Source organism: Tyto alba, unplaced genomic scaffold (assembly GCF_018691265.1).
Source record: "Tyto alba isolate M040663 unplaced genomic scaffold, T.alba_DEE_v4.0 Super-Scaffold_2, whole genome shotgun sequence".
NCBI lineage: Eukaryota > Metazoa > Chordata > Aves > Strigiformes > Tytonidae > Tyto > Tyto alba.
This window is the reverse complement of record NW_024881282.1, coordinates 837734-855451: the sequence shown is the minus strand read 5'-3', so window position 1 is coordinate 855451 and position 17718 is coordinate 837734. Positions and strand designations below refer to the sequence as shown.

At 50.8% G+C, this 17718-nt stretch overlaps 1 protein-coding gene and 1 pseudogene across 1 annotated transcript; one reads left to right on the top strand and one right to left on the bottom strand.

Annotated features, from left to right (window-relative positions):
* Positions 1 to 1497: 1497 nt before the first annotated feature.
* LOC104364787 (olfactory receptor 52B2) lies at positions 1498 to 4126 on the top strand. The gene is made up of 2 exons (XM_009971474.3): positions 1498 to 1600; positions 3055 to 4126. The coding sequence occupies exon 2, from the start codon at positions 3092 to 3094 to the stop codon at positions 4124 to 4126; it is 1035 nt and encodes a 344-aa protein (XP_009969776.3). The 5' UTR covers positions 1498 to 1600; positions 3055 to 3091.
* Positions 4127 to 9026: 4900 nt separating this feature from the next.
* On the bottom strand, positions 9027 to 9879 carry LOC122153433 (annotated as a pseudogene).
* Between the last annotated feature and the right edge of the window lie 7839 nt (positions 9880 to 17718).

Below are 17718 nucleotides of genomic sequence, written 5' to 3'. Positions count from 1 at the left end.
ATGCCCAGAGACCGGCACACCACACCCCCTGAATATGGCTGCTGCATTCAAAAGGTGGCTCTGCTCTCATTTTGAGACTTTTACGTTGAAAACCCCAAAACTAAGGAACTCAATACCCACTCCTGCTTTTCTGACCTGAGCGGTAGCTCGCCACCGGCATGGGACAGGGGGGAGGAACCCCTGAAAGCTGCTGGGCAGTGACAAAATCTGACATCTTTGGGACTGCTCCAGGTCCTGGCCCCTGCGTGCAGGGTGAGAGAGAGGAATGAGGTGATACTGGTTCCTCACCCTGAAACCCTGTGAGAGCTATGTGCCACTGACTCACCCACAGGGAAGGATACCCAAAGTAGGTGTGGGACAAAGATAACTCCAGCTTTACCAATATAAGATTGATTTTCAGGCATTAGAAAGCATTAGACTGCCTATGCCACAGATACCTCAAGTGGGTCACTGAGGCTTGAGGATCTTATTTAATTAGAACCATGAGTTCTTACACTAGAGTCAAGCTGAGCCAGGGGTTATGTGCAACAGTACCAGTGCTGGGGCTGGGCAGCCGTAAGGCATGCACGTGCCGACAGCTGGTGACAATGACTTTTTGCAAATATCCCAATTGCGGGAGCTTGAAAATATGATCTTGAAATGCTGATTCCCAAGATGCCAGGTCACAATTTTCCTGAGAAAAGGAAAAAGAAAGAAAGGAAGAATAAAGGGAAAAGAAAATATCTGGCTGAAAAAGAAAATATCTGGCTAAAGTACATCTGTCTGGTTTTATTTCAGCAATTACATCTCGATTTAGTGCTTAATTTAAGGTACATGCTAGACTTCCTTCATACTTTTATTAGTTTCCATTTCCCCCCAACCTCCTTCTGCTCACCCACTTGTTGCCCGCTCCCACTCTTTGCTAATATTGGCTTTTCTTTTCGTGCCCCCAAGGAGAGTCCCCGCGGGGTACAAGCCGGTGCTGAGCGTGCAGAGCAGGAGCGGCGATGCGAGCTGCTCGGAGAGCAGACACGATTTCTGGACGAATGGCCCCGGCGTGTGAAGCAGCAGCGTCTGACGGCCCGTGGAGGCAGGCAGAGCCCGGCTAGAGGCAGCCCTCGCCCCAGACCCCGTGTCCCCTCCGTAGGGTTGGCTGGAGGAGGTCAGCATCGCCCACCCGCGTGTCTTCAGCCATCCCACCTCACCCCCCCATCCCGCTGCGACTCCGCTGGCTTCGTGCGCTCTGTCCTGTGCCGTAACCTCTCGCCAGGCAGCTCGCATCCCCACTCCAAGCCCCGCTCATTTTGTATACTTTCCGTCACTTTTGTCCAAGCAGCACAGACCAGAGCTCTGCCGCTCCCCGCTGCACGTGAGCCCCATGGGCACTCAGGGGGAGTGTACAAATGCCACCACCTCCCTGCCCCGCTCTGCAGGTGTCCCCTCGGGTCCAGGGGCAGCCATCCCCACTCTTGGCTGTCACGGGAGACGGTGAGTTGTTTGCACGAGCTGTCATTCGGCAGGTTTCTGTGGCTGAGGTGCCTGATTCGAACTAGAAGGTAGAATTCTACAGTTGGGTGAACACCCCCCGGACCTCTCCGAGGCTACAGCTTTAGGCTCTGAGGTGAGAAACACCATTTTCCAGGCAAGTTTTGTTGTGTAAATGCTGCTCCAGGGTCCTTCTCTGACCTGAAGAGTCTGCTAGCTGAAGCGGAGTTTCCCAGAATCAGCATTTCATGCATGAGATCACAGCCAGGCTCTAAAAAGCTGGTAGCCTCATGCTGCCTTTCATGTATAATTCCCAATAAGGGGACCGGGATGTTCATTCAAAGCAGCAAGACTATCAGCAAAGCCTTCTGCTGTCATCACCAGGTTGTTGCTGGTCAAAGCAGTTGGAGACCTAGCCCTGACCACCCACCGCCTGTGAATCATGGCTCTTCTTCACATTTTGAGTAGCTTGGTTGATTCTGCCTTCATGGGCAGTGGTGTTATTTCTCTGGAAACACTGCAAATCACCTTCTGGGTAGGGCTGAGCAACTTGCAGAGGGAGGGGAAGTGCAGAGAGAAGTCCCAAGGTAGCACCAAGCAGAAAAGCTGCGGCCATCCCCGGCGTGCGCAGAGAAGAGTCCACACACACCAACCCTGTGCACGTGGGGTCCCTGGAGGGTTGGGGGCTGTTTGCTGCGTATCTGGTGGCAGATGTGGCCAGCTGGGACCAGAACAGGCAGATGTGACACAGCATGGGGCAAATTACGCTAGGGCAGCACAGCCGGGTTGTGTTTGACCCAGCTGATGTGCAAACGTCCCCCCCCCACACCCCACTATGCAGCGGGACAATCCTTGGGCTCCGAGATGAGCAAACACGGAGGATCCTGAGCTCCTCTGTGCAAACTCGGTGCCAGGGTTGCACAGTTTTCCTACCAACAGCTGTGCTCTGCCTTAGATTGTCGCTTCTGCCTTTGCTTTAAAATTTAGCAGCGGTTCTGCCTCCCCGGGGCCCGGTCATTCCCCGAGATCGTGGTACACTGTGGGATGCTGATCTTCCACTCTGCTTTGCTCTGCGCAGCTTCACGGAGCATCCCTTCCTTCTGATGAGGTGCAGCCATCAGGAAACTGCCTCGTGGCTGCTGCCTGGCAGGGCTGGTGGGCTGCCGTCCTGCAAAACGCGGTGCGAATAAGAGGGGAGAGAGGCGAGGCAGGTCCTGAAGGAAGCAGCGTGGTGTATGAGATCAGTGTCAGCCAGTCCCAACTCATACGCTTTCGGGTGCTACAGAACAAAAGCACAATCAATAACAGCAATTGGGGCTGGATTCCTTTGGCAAGCTTTTGCAGCAACTTGTGAACTTTGGTAAATCCCTTTGCTGGATTTCAATATCTGAGCCTATGAAACACATTTTTTAATTTAATATATAACTTGATTTGGAATCAGAATCTCAGGCATGCTTCCCGGATGTGTGTGGGAATGATTTTTTAAAACACTTTGGGATCCAGGGAAATAAAGAGCTCTAGGGAAACTGAGGTGGGTTTTTCTATATTATAAACTGTGCTCCCCACCTCTTCCCCTGTTTTCACTTACAGGGAAAGGAGCCCAAACCCATTCAGCTTTCATCCCACCATGGTGGCCATCAATCAAACCAGTTTACAGCCTGCCTCCTTCCTGCTGCTGGGCATGGCAGGCCTGGAGGACCTGCACACATGGCTCTCCATCCCATTCTGCCTGATGTACATCGCAGCTCTCCTTGGCAACTCCATCCTCCTCTTTGTCATCGTGACGGAGCGAAGCCTCCACAAGCCAATGTACCTCCTCCTGGCCATGTTGGCGGTGGCAGATCTCGTATTATCCTCCTCCACAGTGCCCAAAGCCCTGAGCATATTCTGGGCCCTTTCCAAGGAGATATCTTTCCACGCCTGCCTTACCCAGATGTTTTTCACACACCTGAGCTTCATTGCGGAGTCGACCATCCTGCTGGCCATGGCGTTTGACCGGTACGTGGCCATCTGCAGCCCCCTGCGATATGCCACAGTGTTCACACACTCGGTGGTAGCCAAGATAGGGCTGGCTGCAATAGCCAGGAGCTTTTGTGTGATGTTCCCAACAATATTCCTCCTCCGGAGGCTGCCGTACTGCGGGCACAGGCTCATGCCACACAGCTACTGCGAGCACATGGGCATCGCCCGCCTGGCCTGCGCCGACATCTCCGTTAACATCTGGTACGGCTTTGCCACCACCCTCCTGTCCCCAGGCGTGGACACTGTGCTCATCGGGGTATCATACGTCCTCATCCTCCGGGCTGTTTTCAGGCTCTCATCCAAGGATGCGCAGCTCAAGGCAGTTGGCACCTGCAGCTCTCATGCTTGCGTTATATTAGTGTTCTACACACCAGCATTTTTCTCATTTTTCACTCATCGGTTCGGCCACAACGTCCCCCACCGTGTTCACATCCTGTTGGCCAATCTCTATGTGCTCCTGCCACCTGTGCTAAACCCCATCGTCTACACTATGAAAAACAAATTAATTCGAGAAAAGGTGTCCCGAGTACTCTTCAGGACTGGGCAAGGGTGGTGGAAGGGATGCTATTCCTTTGAGAGGAAAGCACGGGGAGATGGTCTGCCCCAGAGAAGCAGAGTGCGTGCATGTGAAATAACCTGATTTCCTACCTTTTTAAGACTCAGCCCAACATCACTGCTGATCAGATTTCCTGCTAGATGTTTCCTCAGGCTAAATTGCATCACTAATGAAAAAGGAGAAATTAGTGGGGAACCATAGACCAGAATTTGGGCTGATGCAATCTGGTGTTATCCCATTACTGTCAGAGATTTATCAATGGGTTTGGTTGGACCTAGATGATGATGAGATGCATGTTTTCTGCTCGGACTCTGCCATGTCCAGCTCCCCACTGAGTGCATGTGTCTACATTTTATATCTCCAAGTTTTCAAAAAAATATCAAACATTTTCCTAGGTGTAAGCTGAGAAAAACATATTGTGTTGGACTAAATGCAGGAATTACTGTTCAAGTTTCTCTGACCTCTTCAGTGCAAGCTACATAAACATAATCAATCCTTTAAATTGTACTGGCCCTTCCTACTGCCAAGAGTCAGCACTGCTCCCTTTGCACCACTGAATTTTTGTAATAATTTGTAATAGTGGGAGATCCGTCCCCAAACGAGATCCTTTTCAGGAAAACGAAACCAAAACCAGAAGTTTTAATAAATGGGGTGAATTATTCTAAGCTGGTTTGTGGCTCAGGGTTCTGCATCTCCCCAGGAACGGCGCAGGTGAGCACGTCACTCCCTGTGCGACGGCGGCATCGATGTCGGTCCCCTCCTCTGCGTCCCCCCTGGCTCCCGATGCCGAGCAGTGGGTTGAGCCCCTCCAGACCTGCCGGCAGGATCTCCCTTCTCCAGAGGCCTGGCTGTTCTCATTTAACCCAGAGGCTCTTGACAACCCCATGATTGTTCTGGCTCTGTCAGATTTGGTAGAAAACAGCCAGAAAACTAAACGCTTACTTGGAAGCTGACAGACAGACAGACACAGGCACATACACCTTGCTGTGATTTACAAAGGAAGGTGAATCAGCTGTAAAAAATATGAAAGCTGGAAGAAAGGGGAAGTTGACTGGGATTAGTATGAATGCTAATGTAGGAAGTGAGGGAAATTCATAGAGTTCTTTTTTTCACAGAGAAAAATCCTTAACCAAGAGAAAGAAGGACTTTACCATATGCAAATGATTAAATATTTTCCTTCCAGGATTCTCAAAAGATGACATTAAAACAATAAATACAGGAGCTTTCTCAGATCTGCAGCTGCAGAATGATTGGTATTTAAGAGTTTTAAAAGATCTCGGGGCTATTGCTGCCATGCAGCCCGTACACATTTCCACTTGCAGGACGACCCACACGTCAGCCCACGGCTGCCTTGCTGCGGGGAGCTGCCAGAGCCAGCCCGGAGCCTTTCAGCTGGGATTTGCTCCTTTTCTGCCCCAAAGCCCAGGACCCCAGCCCTGCCCGGGGACACGGACTCCTCATGTCGGAAGGAACACCTTCTTTCCTGCTCTGCAGGTCCCCATGGTCCCTGTTGGTTTCTGATTTGATTGCTGAGCAGAAACGTTGTCCAACAGGAAAAAAAAAAAAAAAAAGGCAAAAAGTCCAATATAAATTCCCCCCCATTTGTGGGACAGGAGTTGAAGCAGAGAATTACGGATAATTACATTGTGTCTGCAGGTGATGGAGGGCTGCTGAGGAAAGAGGGCAGCTCTGGCAAGGTCCTGGAGGTGTCACAGCCTGGGGTTGGGTGAGTGGAAAGGAGAAGGTGGAGCAGGGGGTCACAGGGCCGGGAGAAATGTTGGGAGGGAAAGGTGGGAAGCCCACACTACCAAGCATCCCTGGTCAGCCCAGATTTCCCAGAGACATATCTGAAGCTCTTCTGGGATGGAGAAGGGCTGGGGGCAGAACCCACTTCAGTTGGGAAGTCTCTCCCACTTGTGGACCAGAAAATCCTTCGTTTCACCATCCCCAACAGAATCAGATACAAGAAACTCCCCAGTCACCAGCAGCCTGGTCATGAGAAACCTCAGGGTTCTAGGACAAGCAGGATTGGTCACGTAAGACAGAGCTGTGTGATGAGTAGGGTTAGATCATGGCAGGGAACTTGGGGTGATAAAACAACTCTCTGAGATTCATAGATCCATGAGGATCAGCCAGAGACCTCTGTGTGTTAATCTGACTCTGCCTTCATCATCCAACGTGAAATGAATGAAAGTGCCCCTGAGCAACCAGAGCCCAAAGAATTCCTCTTTCCTTGAAGCCGTGAAATCAGTAGACCACCAATGCTCTTCAAGAACGGGGCTTGACCATGTATGTCTTGTCCTTACTACTATCTCTGTCCCACAAAGCTATGCATCAGCTCATCCTTTCAGGGTCTTGAGGAAAAAAACGGTGTGGAGTATGGTTGAGCCTTCCTATGGCACACGCCAGGAGATGGTGGCCGCAGAGCCTTTGCTCAGAAAGATATTTAGAGGCAAAACTGGGTGAGCTCACACCATAGCGCAATGGGTACAAAATGCTGGTGGAACGGGACATTCGCGTGCCAGGTAGCAAAATTAACTCCTCCCCGCCCCAAACCCTGTTCGTCTGTTTACACGGAGACAGAAATACACAGTAGGTTCATGGGTTAGTAATGCACGTGGGGCTCAGGGAGGAGAGCCCGCAGATGGCTGGTGGTGGGCTGACCCCCCACCCTGTGCGCAGGCAGCCGGTCTGGCGTTCCCCGGAACAGCGGGCGCACGGAGCGGACACACACCCCTGCCTTTGTCCATGAAACCCTGTGTAGGGCTGTGGCAAACCCTGCGTAGGGCTATGGCAAACCCTACATAGGGCTGTGGCAAACCCTGCGTAGGGCTATGGCAAACCCTGCGTAGGGGTATGGCAAACCCTGTGTAGGGCTATGGCAAACCCTACATAGGGCTATGGCAAACCCTGTGTAGGGCTATGGCAAACCCTGTGCAGGGCTATGGCAAACCCTACATAGGGCTGTGGCAAACCCTACGTAGGGCTGTGGCAAACCCTGTGTAGGGCTGTGGCAAACCCTGTGTAGGGCTATGGCAAACCCTACGTAGGGCTGTGGCAAACCCTGCATAGGGCTATGGCAAACCCTACGTAGGGCTATGGCAAACCCTGTGCAGGGCTATGGCAAACCCTACATAGGGCTATGGCAAACCCTGCGTAGGGCTATGGCAAACCCTACATAGGGCTATGGCAAACACTGTGTAGGGCTATGGCAAACCCTGTGTAGGGCTATGGCAAACCCTGCGTAGGGCTATGGCAAACCCTACGTAGGGCTGTGGCAAACCCTGTGTAGGGCTATGGCAAACCCTGCGTAGGGCTATGGCAAACCCTACGTAGGGCTGTGGCAAACCCTGCGTAGGGCTATGGCAAACCCTACGTAGGGCTGTGGCAAACCCTGTGTAGGGCTATGGCAAACCCTGCGTAGGGCTATGGCAAACCCTACGTAGGGCTGTGGCAAACCCTGCGTAGGGCTATGGCAAACCCTACGTAGGGCTGTGGCAAACCCTGCGTAGGGCTATGGCAGACCCTGCGTAGGGCTGTGGCAAACCCTACATAGGGCTATGGCAAACCCTACGTAGGGCTATGGCAAACCCTACACAGGGCTATGGCAAACCCTGTGTAGGGCTATGGCAAACCCTGTGCAGGGCTATGGCAAACCCTACATAGGGCTGTGGCAAACCCTACGTAGGGCTTTGGCAAACCCTGTGTAGGGCTATGGCAAACCCTGTGTAGGGCTGTGGCAAACCCTGCATAGGGCTAGGGCAAACCCTGTGTAGGGCTGTGGCAAACCCTGTGTAGGGCTATGGCAAACCCTACGTAGGGCTGTGGCAAACCCTACATAGGGCTATGGCAAACCCTACGTAGGGCTGTGGCAAACCCTACATAGGGCTATGGCAAACCCTACGTAGGGCTATGGCAAACCCTGCGTAGGGCTATGGCAAACCCTACGTAGGGCTATGGCAAACCCTGCGTAGGGCTATGGCAAACCCTACGTAGGGCTATGGCAAACCCTGTGTAGGGCTGTGGCAAACCCTGCGTAGGGGTATGGCAAACCCTACATAGGGCTATGGCAAACCCTGCGTAGGGCTATGGCAAACCCTACGTAGGGCTATGGCAAACCCTGCGTAGGGCTATGGCAAACCCTACGTAGGGCTATGGCAAACCCTGTGTAGGGCTGTGGCAAACCCTGCGTAGAGCTATGGCAAACCCTGTGTAGGGCTGTGGCAAACCCTACGTAGGGCTATGGCAAACCCTACATAGGGCTATGGCAAACCCTGTGTAGGGCTGTGGCAAACCCTGTGTAGGGCTATGGCAAACCCTACATAGGGCTGTGGCAAACCCTGTGTAGGGCTATGGCAAACCCATCCTCCCAGTGGGTCTCACAGCTTGTCTGGGTCTGTCTGGGGTGGTCCCTCCAGCCAGAATCCCACCTCGAGAACCTTCCTTGCCAGCTCCTCTGCATACCCACAGCTCTGGTCTTGAAAACTGCCTGTCTTGTGGTAGCCTGCATTTGCTCTCGCTGGTTAATCTTTAACTCTCCTTTGTACCCACTAAGAATAACTGCCCTTAATGATAACCCCTTTCCAACCCTTGTGATTGCTGTGTTCCCTAATTAACTGATACAAATTGATGATATTCCTAGCATAATATTGATGGATATATCCAGTACTCTTCTGCAACATTTTAAACTTTATTGAAGTATTTATTCCTTCCCTTTTTTTTAGCAAAGAAAGCAGACAGAACATCATTCCAGACATTATTACAAGAGCAAAATCAATAGAGGAATTTATGTTTCGTTAAAATATTTATGCAGTTACATCACTGAGAGTTATATGCATTTCTTCTAATTAATAACATCTGCTGTGTGCAATGCAAAAAGCCATATCTGACCATAAAAATGGCACACCTTCCAACTGGAATTTTATTGCCCAAGACTTAGCAGTTATTCAAGTTGGCACCAGGTGATGAGTTTGCCCTTAAACTTTTAACCTACTTCCCATTGCCCTTCTGAGCTGTGTGACTCCACCACCACCTGCAAGGCTTTACCCACCCACCCACCCACCCCTGTAACCCCAGTCAGACCCCCCAGCTTCAATGCTGCTCCCACCATGACTGTGGAATCACACCTGGCTTCTTGCAGCTTTCTGGTCATCCAGGTACCGATCTGGTTGGTTTTCACACTGTACACAATCACGTTCATCATGGTGGGACCAGCAAGCAGTTGTCGGCCATGAGGGTGTGAACAGTGGGAGAAGCATTTTTTTCCCAAACTTGTAAATCATAGGCAGATAAATCACTGGAACGTCAAAGACTAGGACAGCACAGTTATGAGAGGTGCAAGTGTTCAAGGCTCTGGACTGATCCTCCTTGAATGCAATACTCAAGACAGTCTTAAGGGTCACGATGTACAACAGGAGTAACGATGAGTCTAAAGCCATTGAGGAAAGAGCAGTCACTACAGCCATAAATGCTGCTGTCTCAAAAATGTCACATAAATGTGACTGGGCCACACTGACGATATCCCAGAGTAGACAAGAAAGAGTGAGAGAGACCTGCTATTTACTCCCTGCTATTGCAGCCTCTTGAGGAGAAAGGAGAATGGGAACACCAGAAGCACCGCCTGAGTGGTCACCCCCACGCCATTCTCGGTGCCACGGGGAGTGTCAGGAGGGATGTACACCTCAGGGGCTGCAGGTTGCAACAGAGAGGTCAAAAGCCACGGCTGTGAGCACAGCAGATTTGAGGGTGGAGAAGGTGTGGATGAAAAACCTCCAGTTGAGGTGTGAGTCAAAGCGGACGGCTTGGTAATAAAACCGACGCAGCCTGGAGTCCAGCATCTCCAGTCCGTCACTGTCTGCTCTACTGGAAGACCCAAACTGGATCCAGTGCCCAGACGGGGTCTCACCAGTGCTGAACTGTTGGGGAACTTCTGCCCCACACAGCCTCTGTGCCCCAGCAGCCCCAAAGACCCATCTCTGGCCACCTTCTCTGCAAGGTCTCCTGGTGAGGTTGGGGTCACTCGTACCCACCAGGACCCCAGGCCCTTTTCCCTTTCCCACAGAGCTCCTTTCTGGACAGACAGTCCTCACTTGGAATAAAAACACCAATTAAAACGAAATTTAAAACAAAATCAGTGGGAGAAATCTATACAGACCGAGGGCCATCTGTGGCAACAGCACACTATGTCCTCAAGCACTGTTTTTATTTGTGCTAATTATCATTAATAATAACGACTGACTGTTACGGCTCAGCTGTATATATATTTGAACTCTGTGGGATTTGCTTTCTAAGCAACCTCACATCTGATAATCCTTGAACCAGTCTGATTTCAGTAAGATTATCAGCTCACAACCACTTCTATTTACAGTCCTACTATCTCAGCTGTCCCAGATAGCGTTGATGCCCACTTACAGCCTCCTCTTCACAAGCTGTGATCGGCATAAGCCACAGCTAGCAACCCTCTCATGGAAATACCTCCCCCACTTCGGCTGGGAGTCTCTCTCTTACATATAGTAAAGTGTTTATTTTTTTTGTTTTGTGTTTTTTTTTTATTATTATTATTTATTTTATTTTATTTTTTTTTAATTTTCTGTAGTTTCTCCATGGAACAACAGAAAAAAAGTCTCCTGCCAGGCTTGATTGTCAGTGAATTTTGAAAAGCCTTTTTATCAGAGGTGTGATATCCGTCCTTCCCAGCGAGACAGACCCATAGATAACCATTCACAAAACACCATTCCTAGCAGCACTGTCCTGGGTTTGAGTGAGTGGTGGGGTTTTTTGGTATCAGGGGAGGGGGCTACAGGGGTGATCCTCTGTGAGAAGCTTCTCGAAGCTCCCCCAACTCCAAGTCAGCTCCGCCTCTGCACCAAAACTGAGCCCGTCAGCTGCATCTCTGCGATAACGTGTTTAAGAAGGGACGTGGTGAGGAGCAGTGGGACTGGTGAGGAGGAGTTGCTGCAGCTGCGTGAACACCAAGGTCAGTGGAGGAACGGAGGAAGAAAGGAGGGGGGAGGTGTGCCGGAGCAGAGACCCCCCTGTATCCTCTGGTGAGAAGCAGGGTGGCCCCCCACCACCACCCATGAAGGTCTACAGTGAAGCAGACACTGATTTATGGCCTGTGAGGGGCTTCGCATAGACAACAAAGGTGATTGTATCCAAAGGAGGCTGGGAGCCTGTGGGAAGAAGCAGCCCCCGCTGCTGTAATTCAGCGCTGGGAGGATTGCAGCGTGCGGGGGTGTCCCACACCGGGGCAGCTCGTGAAGGGCTGCAGCCCGTGGGAGGGAATCCAGTTGGAGAAAGTTGGTGACCCACAACGGAGCAGTGTGGGGAACGCTGTGGCCCGTGGGAGGGACTCACATTAGTGAGGGTTTCTGGAGGACTGTCTCCTGTGAGAGGGGGACCACTCTGGAGCAGGGGAACAAGTTCCAGAAGCTCCCCCCCATTGAAGATGGAAGAAGCAGCAGCACTGACTGCACCCCCCATTCCCTGCCCCTGCGCCGCTGGGGGAGGAGGTAGAGATATCGGGAGCAGAGCTGAGCCCGGGAAGAAGGGAGGGGTGGGGGGAAGGTGTTCTCAAGGTGTGGCAACACTTCTCACTGTCCTACTCTGTTGTGCAATTTAGAAACACCACTATAACCCCTGCAGTCTTTTCTGCTATCTACCCACGTTTTTCCTGTCTTGAATGCGATTTTTGTTCTATTTGTGAGGTTTTTCAGACCATTCCTTCAATTTTTTTAAAATTACCCTAGGCACTAATATTTCTTTTTTCTGTGCTTCTGGAGAAGCTGTGGATTTAATAAGTATTTTCTTTACTCTGCTACCCAAGCTAATATAAGGTCCAGGTTGTTTATTCAGATTCTTACTTCATCTTTCTTTTCAATAGCACAAGAAATGAGACTTTAAACTTCCCCTTAATAGTTCAAGCTCAGCAATATTCTCTGGCTTGTTTTTGAAATACTATGCAATATGCATGGTAATTAATCTCAAAAATTAAGTGAGATCTTCCTTTCCCCTGTGTACAAACTCTGTTATCCTTCCACACAAGAGAAATTATCTGATTGATATTATTTATATTGACAAAGTTCCTGCTTGTCCCGTTATTTGCCAACACCCACTATTTGATCATTCATTTACGTGTAAGTTTTCTAGGGACTGTGACTGGATTTTACCCTAAACGCAAGAGGCTGAACATCTCAGGGAGTCCCTAACGGGAGGTTTTTTCGGGGAGCACCGTGATGCTCGGCGGTACGAGGACCCGCGCCCTGTGCCGGGGGGAGCGGCGCAGCCCAGACACCCCCGGGCTCTTCGGACCAGGGACAGTGGCCACCACCAGCCCCTCTGGCCACAGCCACCCTGGGGTGGCCCCTACTCGCCCGGCACCCGGCGCCAGCCCCTGCCCGTGCTCGGGCAGTTTGTTCATACAGACTCCGCTGGTGCTGACCCCCTTCCCATACTTTCCTACTGGCGGCTATTAGAGTGTTCAGACCTCCTTTTTTCTGTAAAGATTTTTTTTTTTTCCCTCCTCCTTTTTCCAGGCTTCTGCTCTTTCCTCCCTCCCCATGGTATCTGAACAGCAGCGATGAGGGAAAAGTGCTCATGTTAGTATTGCTCGAGGCCGCGATGAGGTCAGTCATCAACCTCGGTGTATTACTGTGAAATAGAAATGGGACTGTTGTCCTTGGCAGAGTTTCTCCAGATTCACGCTGGCTTCTCTGAAGAATACCAGGGTCTAAATCCAAATAAAGGAGGACAGGCTGTGTGTCACTTCAGGTCCCACCCTGCGCAAATGACTCTGCACTCCAAACTCTTGGAGTAATTGGAAAAAAGTTTCAAGAGCAAGCTAGTTAGTTTTCTGCTGATGACTAAGAGCAAAGTGAAGAGTCTGAAAGCTAACACCCATCAGCAGAGTGATTTCTACGCAGGCATTGGGATGGATGGATGCCTAGACAGATGTTTTCTCACCGGAATAATGGAGCGTCTGCTGTGGCCAGTTCAGAAGATTCAAAGCCTTCTGCTTGCCATGATCTTTGCGTAGCACTAAAAATCCCTTAAATGCATTTTATATGAGAGGTGTATGGACTCCTGAGGGAGGATTTATCATGGAGCCCAGTGATCCGTGGCGTGATTTACTCAGCTGGGAGTCTCAGCTTTAAACTGCAGATCATCTTTAGCACTGCACAAGCAGTGAAACGCTCCTGTGGGTTTATTCAGTCTAGAATGGTCTTTGCCTGTTTCGACTTCTGTGCTTAATTTCTTTTCAATATCTCATTGATTGCAAACGACAGAAATAAATGAATCCTCTTTACAACAGACTGTCAGTGGTTCACAAGTTTGCCCCAGCTGAAGGAGCTGTGGCAAGGCTAGCCAGAAGCTGGCCCTGTTTAAACAGAAGAGCAAACATCATTATACACTTACGCATCTTCCTGAATACAAACCTCCCCTATTAACGGTGTCGATAACACTAATAAATCCAAGGAGTGCAGACTTCAGATCTTCCAAGCTTTTTATACATATATGAAAATGCAGTATTCAGATCACCAGCTAAAAGTATATTTTTTTATGGTATTTTATGGAGGATAGAGCCCTTCTGCTGAATCACCACCACAGGAGTGAGGTTCCACACTCAGAGGAATATAAAATATATGCATTTTATAAACTGGCAGCAATGACTCCAGCTCATAGCAAGCAAACTGCTCCTGCCTGCACATCAGGCAGCTCCTTTGCTGCACGCACGAGCTCTCCCCCAGCATGCCCCTCCATCCCCTGGGGGGGGTGCCTGCCAGCCTCCCTCCTCCTGTCTTTTGGGGAAACCAGCAACGCGCAGCACGTGGCCAAATGCTGGGCTCGCTGCACGTTGGCTTCCCAAGTTGGGAGCAATGCAATCTTTAAATGTAGGTTGAGAAGAACGGCGCTGAGATGGGCGGCAGGGGCTGTTGCTCCCTTCCTGCCCCATGGTGGGCTCTCAGCTCTCCACGGGCCGTACAGCTCAGCCCAGAGGGGCCCCCGCACTGGTCCCACCACTGTCCCACCCTCCCAAGGTGCAGCAGGCAGCTGGGCTCCATCCCGACATACCGCACCAACGGCCACAGTGACCCACGGTGACCGAGGTGGGACAGAGAACAGCTTGAGTGGCCAAAACGGGAGAGGGACGGACACGATGCTGCAGGCTGTGGCCGGGATGTCGGGGTGCAGAGCGAAGATGAGGCAGAACCTGTCCAGGGAGGGCGGAACGTTTCATTTCAGCAGGTAATCACCTTGTGCTCAAAGCCACCGGGAAGCCCCCATCCCCGGGGGCTGGCAGGCAGGGACACCCACCTCAGCGTTTCGGTGCGTGGCACCACGGCCACACCAGTGCCTGCAACCTCAGCGTGGAGAAGGAGCCCCGGCCACGTGTGGGTTCCAGACACCAAAGGGGCTGCACGGTCACGTCCCACTGTGCCCAGCTCGCCGGGACACCGCGCCGAGCCAGGCTCTGGGGCTGGCTTAGGCCACTGCTGTGCTGTCGATCTCTCCGACAGCTCGTGCCTCGGGGGTTACGAGAGGCACCGTGTCACTCCTGCACTGGGGAGGCACATCTGTCCCCGAGGATGCGATCCCAGTCTGCCACCAGCCCCTCTGTCACGTCCCGCTCAGGCGAGGATGACAAATGACTTTCACTCCCCGACAGAGTGGACAACGGTGAGGCAAGTCTCCAAATCCATGCACAAACATTTCTTAATTTCCCACGATGTACTCATTGGATACACGATAATTGGCTAAGCATCTAACAAATTTTGGCAAGGGATATAGTATACCTTGCATTATTACTTAATGGTAAGAAGGGAAAAGGGGGAAAAGAAAAGAGGAAGGGAGAATAAAGAAATAGAGATCACTAGTCTGGGGTCCTGTGTTGGTCCTGTCCAAGTTTGTCAGGGATGCATCCATCCATCTCACTTGCTTACTTCTTGGTCTCTACTGCTTGCTCGCTTGCTTGCCCGCCTCACTCCTTGCCCCCCCCCTCAATATACACCCTTTCCTTGGGTCCGTCCTCAAGGCTGACCCACAAACCTACATATCACATACACGGGGAGAGGTAGGTGCTTCATGAGATGATGTAATTAGCATGATCTTTTTAATCTTCATTAGCGTATCCAGGGGTGTCAACTTCAATATGCATTTGGTGGCTAATGAAGCAAAGGTCATTCACTGGCCAGATGGCCCTTCAAACCTCACAGGCTGCACCAGAGCAGAGCCATCCTGCCTTCACAAAACCCCCTCTCCCAGCCCCATCCTGTGCTAATCTGGCCGCCTGAGCAGCTCCAGGCTCCACGTTGTTCACCCTGAGTTTCGTTACTGCGAGTGCCGAGGCATTCCTCGGCTCAGAGGGCCTCCGCTCCTCCCATCCCTTAAAAATTCCTTGGGCTGTTTTTCTCAGCCCCTGTTTCGCGGAGGTACAGGTGGGCTCTCACACCTTCATACCACCAAGGATGAACAGAAAAAGCTTTAGTGGGTTGGAGCTGGAGCCACGGGGAGGGGGACGACACGGTGTGGCGCCCCGGGAGGGCTCCTGGGCCAGCTCCTGAGCTGTGGCCATGGCCCATGGGGCGGCTGTGGCCCCGGAGCCTCTCCAGGGGCTGCGGAGGATGGAGAGCCCAGCACCATCCACGGCTCCCCGGCAGCGGCGGGGGGCACGGGTCTGCCCCAGCAAACGTGGGAAAACGCAGGAAACCTCACCTTACCTCAGAGCTGGGTTTCAAGGCGAGCAGCAGAACACCATGAAAATGCAAACTCCTGACTCCACCGGATTCTAAAAACAGGCATTAAACAGAAATCTGAGCTATGTGCCATAAATCTCAGAGCCGTTCTTCTCAAGCTATATTTAGCCGTGAAGATTGCTACCTTTCAGACTGGAAGAACAGCTTGTGGGCTTGAAAGTTTTTTATAGTTTTTCTGACTGTAAGTTCGTCTAATAAAAGACAACACCTCTCACCACACACTATATTTGTCTGATGTATTTGCAGCTACATACTTACAGTAGCTACATATTTATAATGATATTTTTATAGCTACAACAAACACTACCTCTGCTAGCTCTACCCTCAGCGTTTCAGCCGCCTGACTGGTACAGCCGCCCCGCACAATCCTGCCCATAATTTCCCGAAGGCCCCAGCATCTTTCTCAGGGATTTGTGTCCAGCAGTTTGCTTTGCACTTTTTGCTGGCGCATGATGCTTTGGTTGGCGTCAAGGATAAAGGGTGTTGACTGATGCTCGGGAAGGAGTCAGGTGTGTTCCACATTTATTTCAGTTAAGGACTGTCAGGGAGGGAAGGGATGTGCGTCTTTCATTTCCCAGATTCCTCCTAGTTTGCAGCGTGTGGCCTTCTTGTGAAAGAGGATTGGAGACCTGAGCAAAAGTGTAAACAGACCTGGAGGAGATGAGGTTTAAAATCTTTTTTTCAATTATGCCCTGAGATGCAGGGAGTTAATTTTGCTTTAAAATGCTGTGCCGAAAAATACTCTTAATCAGTATACAGGCTTTCCTCAGTGCATATGTTTTCTAAAATGGCTAAAAACGTCTAACATAAGGAATGAGAACTATTCAAAAAAATAAGTATTGATGGAAGAAGATAGTATTGCTGAAGGCTAAGACTCAGGGATTGCAATCAGACCATTCGTGATTGTGAAAGCATTTCCAGCAGGCAGTGATGATTTAGCCCTCATGATTTTACCTGAGTGAATAATTTTTTAATAATGTGTAATGAAAAATCCATGTACCATTCCAAGCATTGCACTGCCGTTTCAGTGTGGTTTTAATAAGTGAGCAAAGTAAAGCACTCAGATTTCTCCTTCCTGACAGTGAGCGAGGGCACCCAGCACCACGCAGCAGCAACGCTCTGACCTCCTCCTCCACGCTCTTGACCTCCCCCCAAGGACGATGGTTTCTGTCTGTGGTCGGTACCAAAGAGCACAGGCTGGGAAAATGGGGACCCTCTGAATCCCAGCGGGGTATCAAAGCCTGACTGGAGGTTCCTCATCCTGGTGGGGCTACAGCTATTTCAAGGAAAAAAGAAATACAAATCTGTACCTGCCAGCAGGAGTGAACTCCTCACTGAGTTCCCACCAGCTGGGCAAAGGAGTGATGAAGCATGATCATTGATTCAGGGACTGCACAAGAAAATCAAGGCAGCCTTAAATCCAAAATTCTCACCAGGATGAGACGCAAGGTGCAGGGGTGATACAGCAAGTGCTTTACAGAGCCCTGAGCCACCATCACCATGGGACAGGCAGAGTGGAGAATTAGAGCAAGCCACTCTCAGGAGCATCGTCCAACGCTCAGGCTTCCCTCGTGCTTCGAGCCTTTGTCTGCTGAACAGAACAGGTCTGCTGATTTTTTACACCCAAGGAAACAGTGCTGTACAGCGACATTCCCACATGTAGGTGCTTTCTGTGAGAAGTTTTCACTTTGGGGCTAAAAGTGTAAGATGGCGCTTTAATGTTGCCTGTTGGCAAATCCAAAATGGCTTTAGGATTTACCTTTCAAGGTAAAGCAAGGTGTGGTTTTTAACCGTGACTATAACTCGCGGCTGGAACAAGTGACAGCAGATGGTGGTGACTGCTGCCCTTGAAGGTGTTTCATCCAGAGTCTTCCTAAAATATTTCCATGCCACAAAATAGTCTTGTGGAGCACAGAGTCTTCG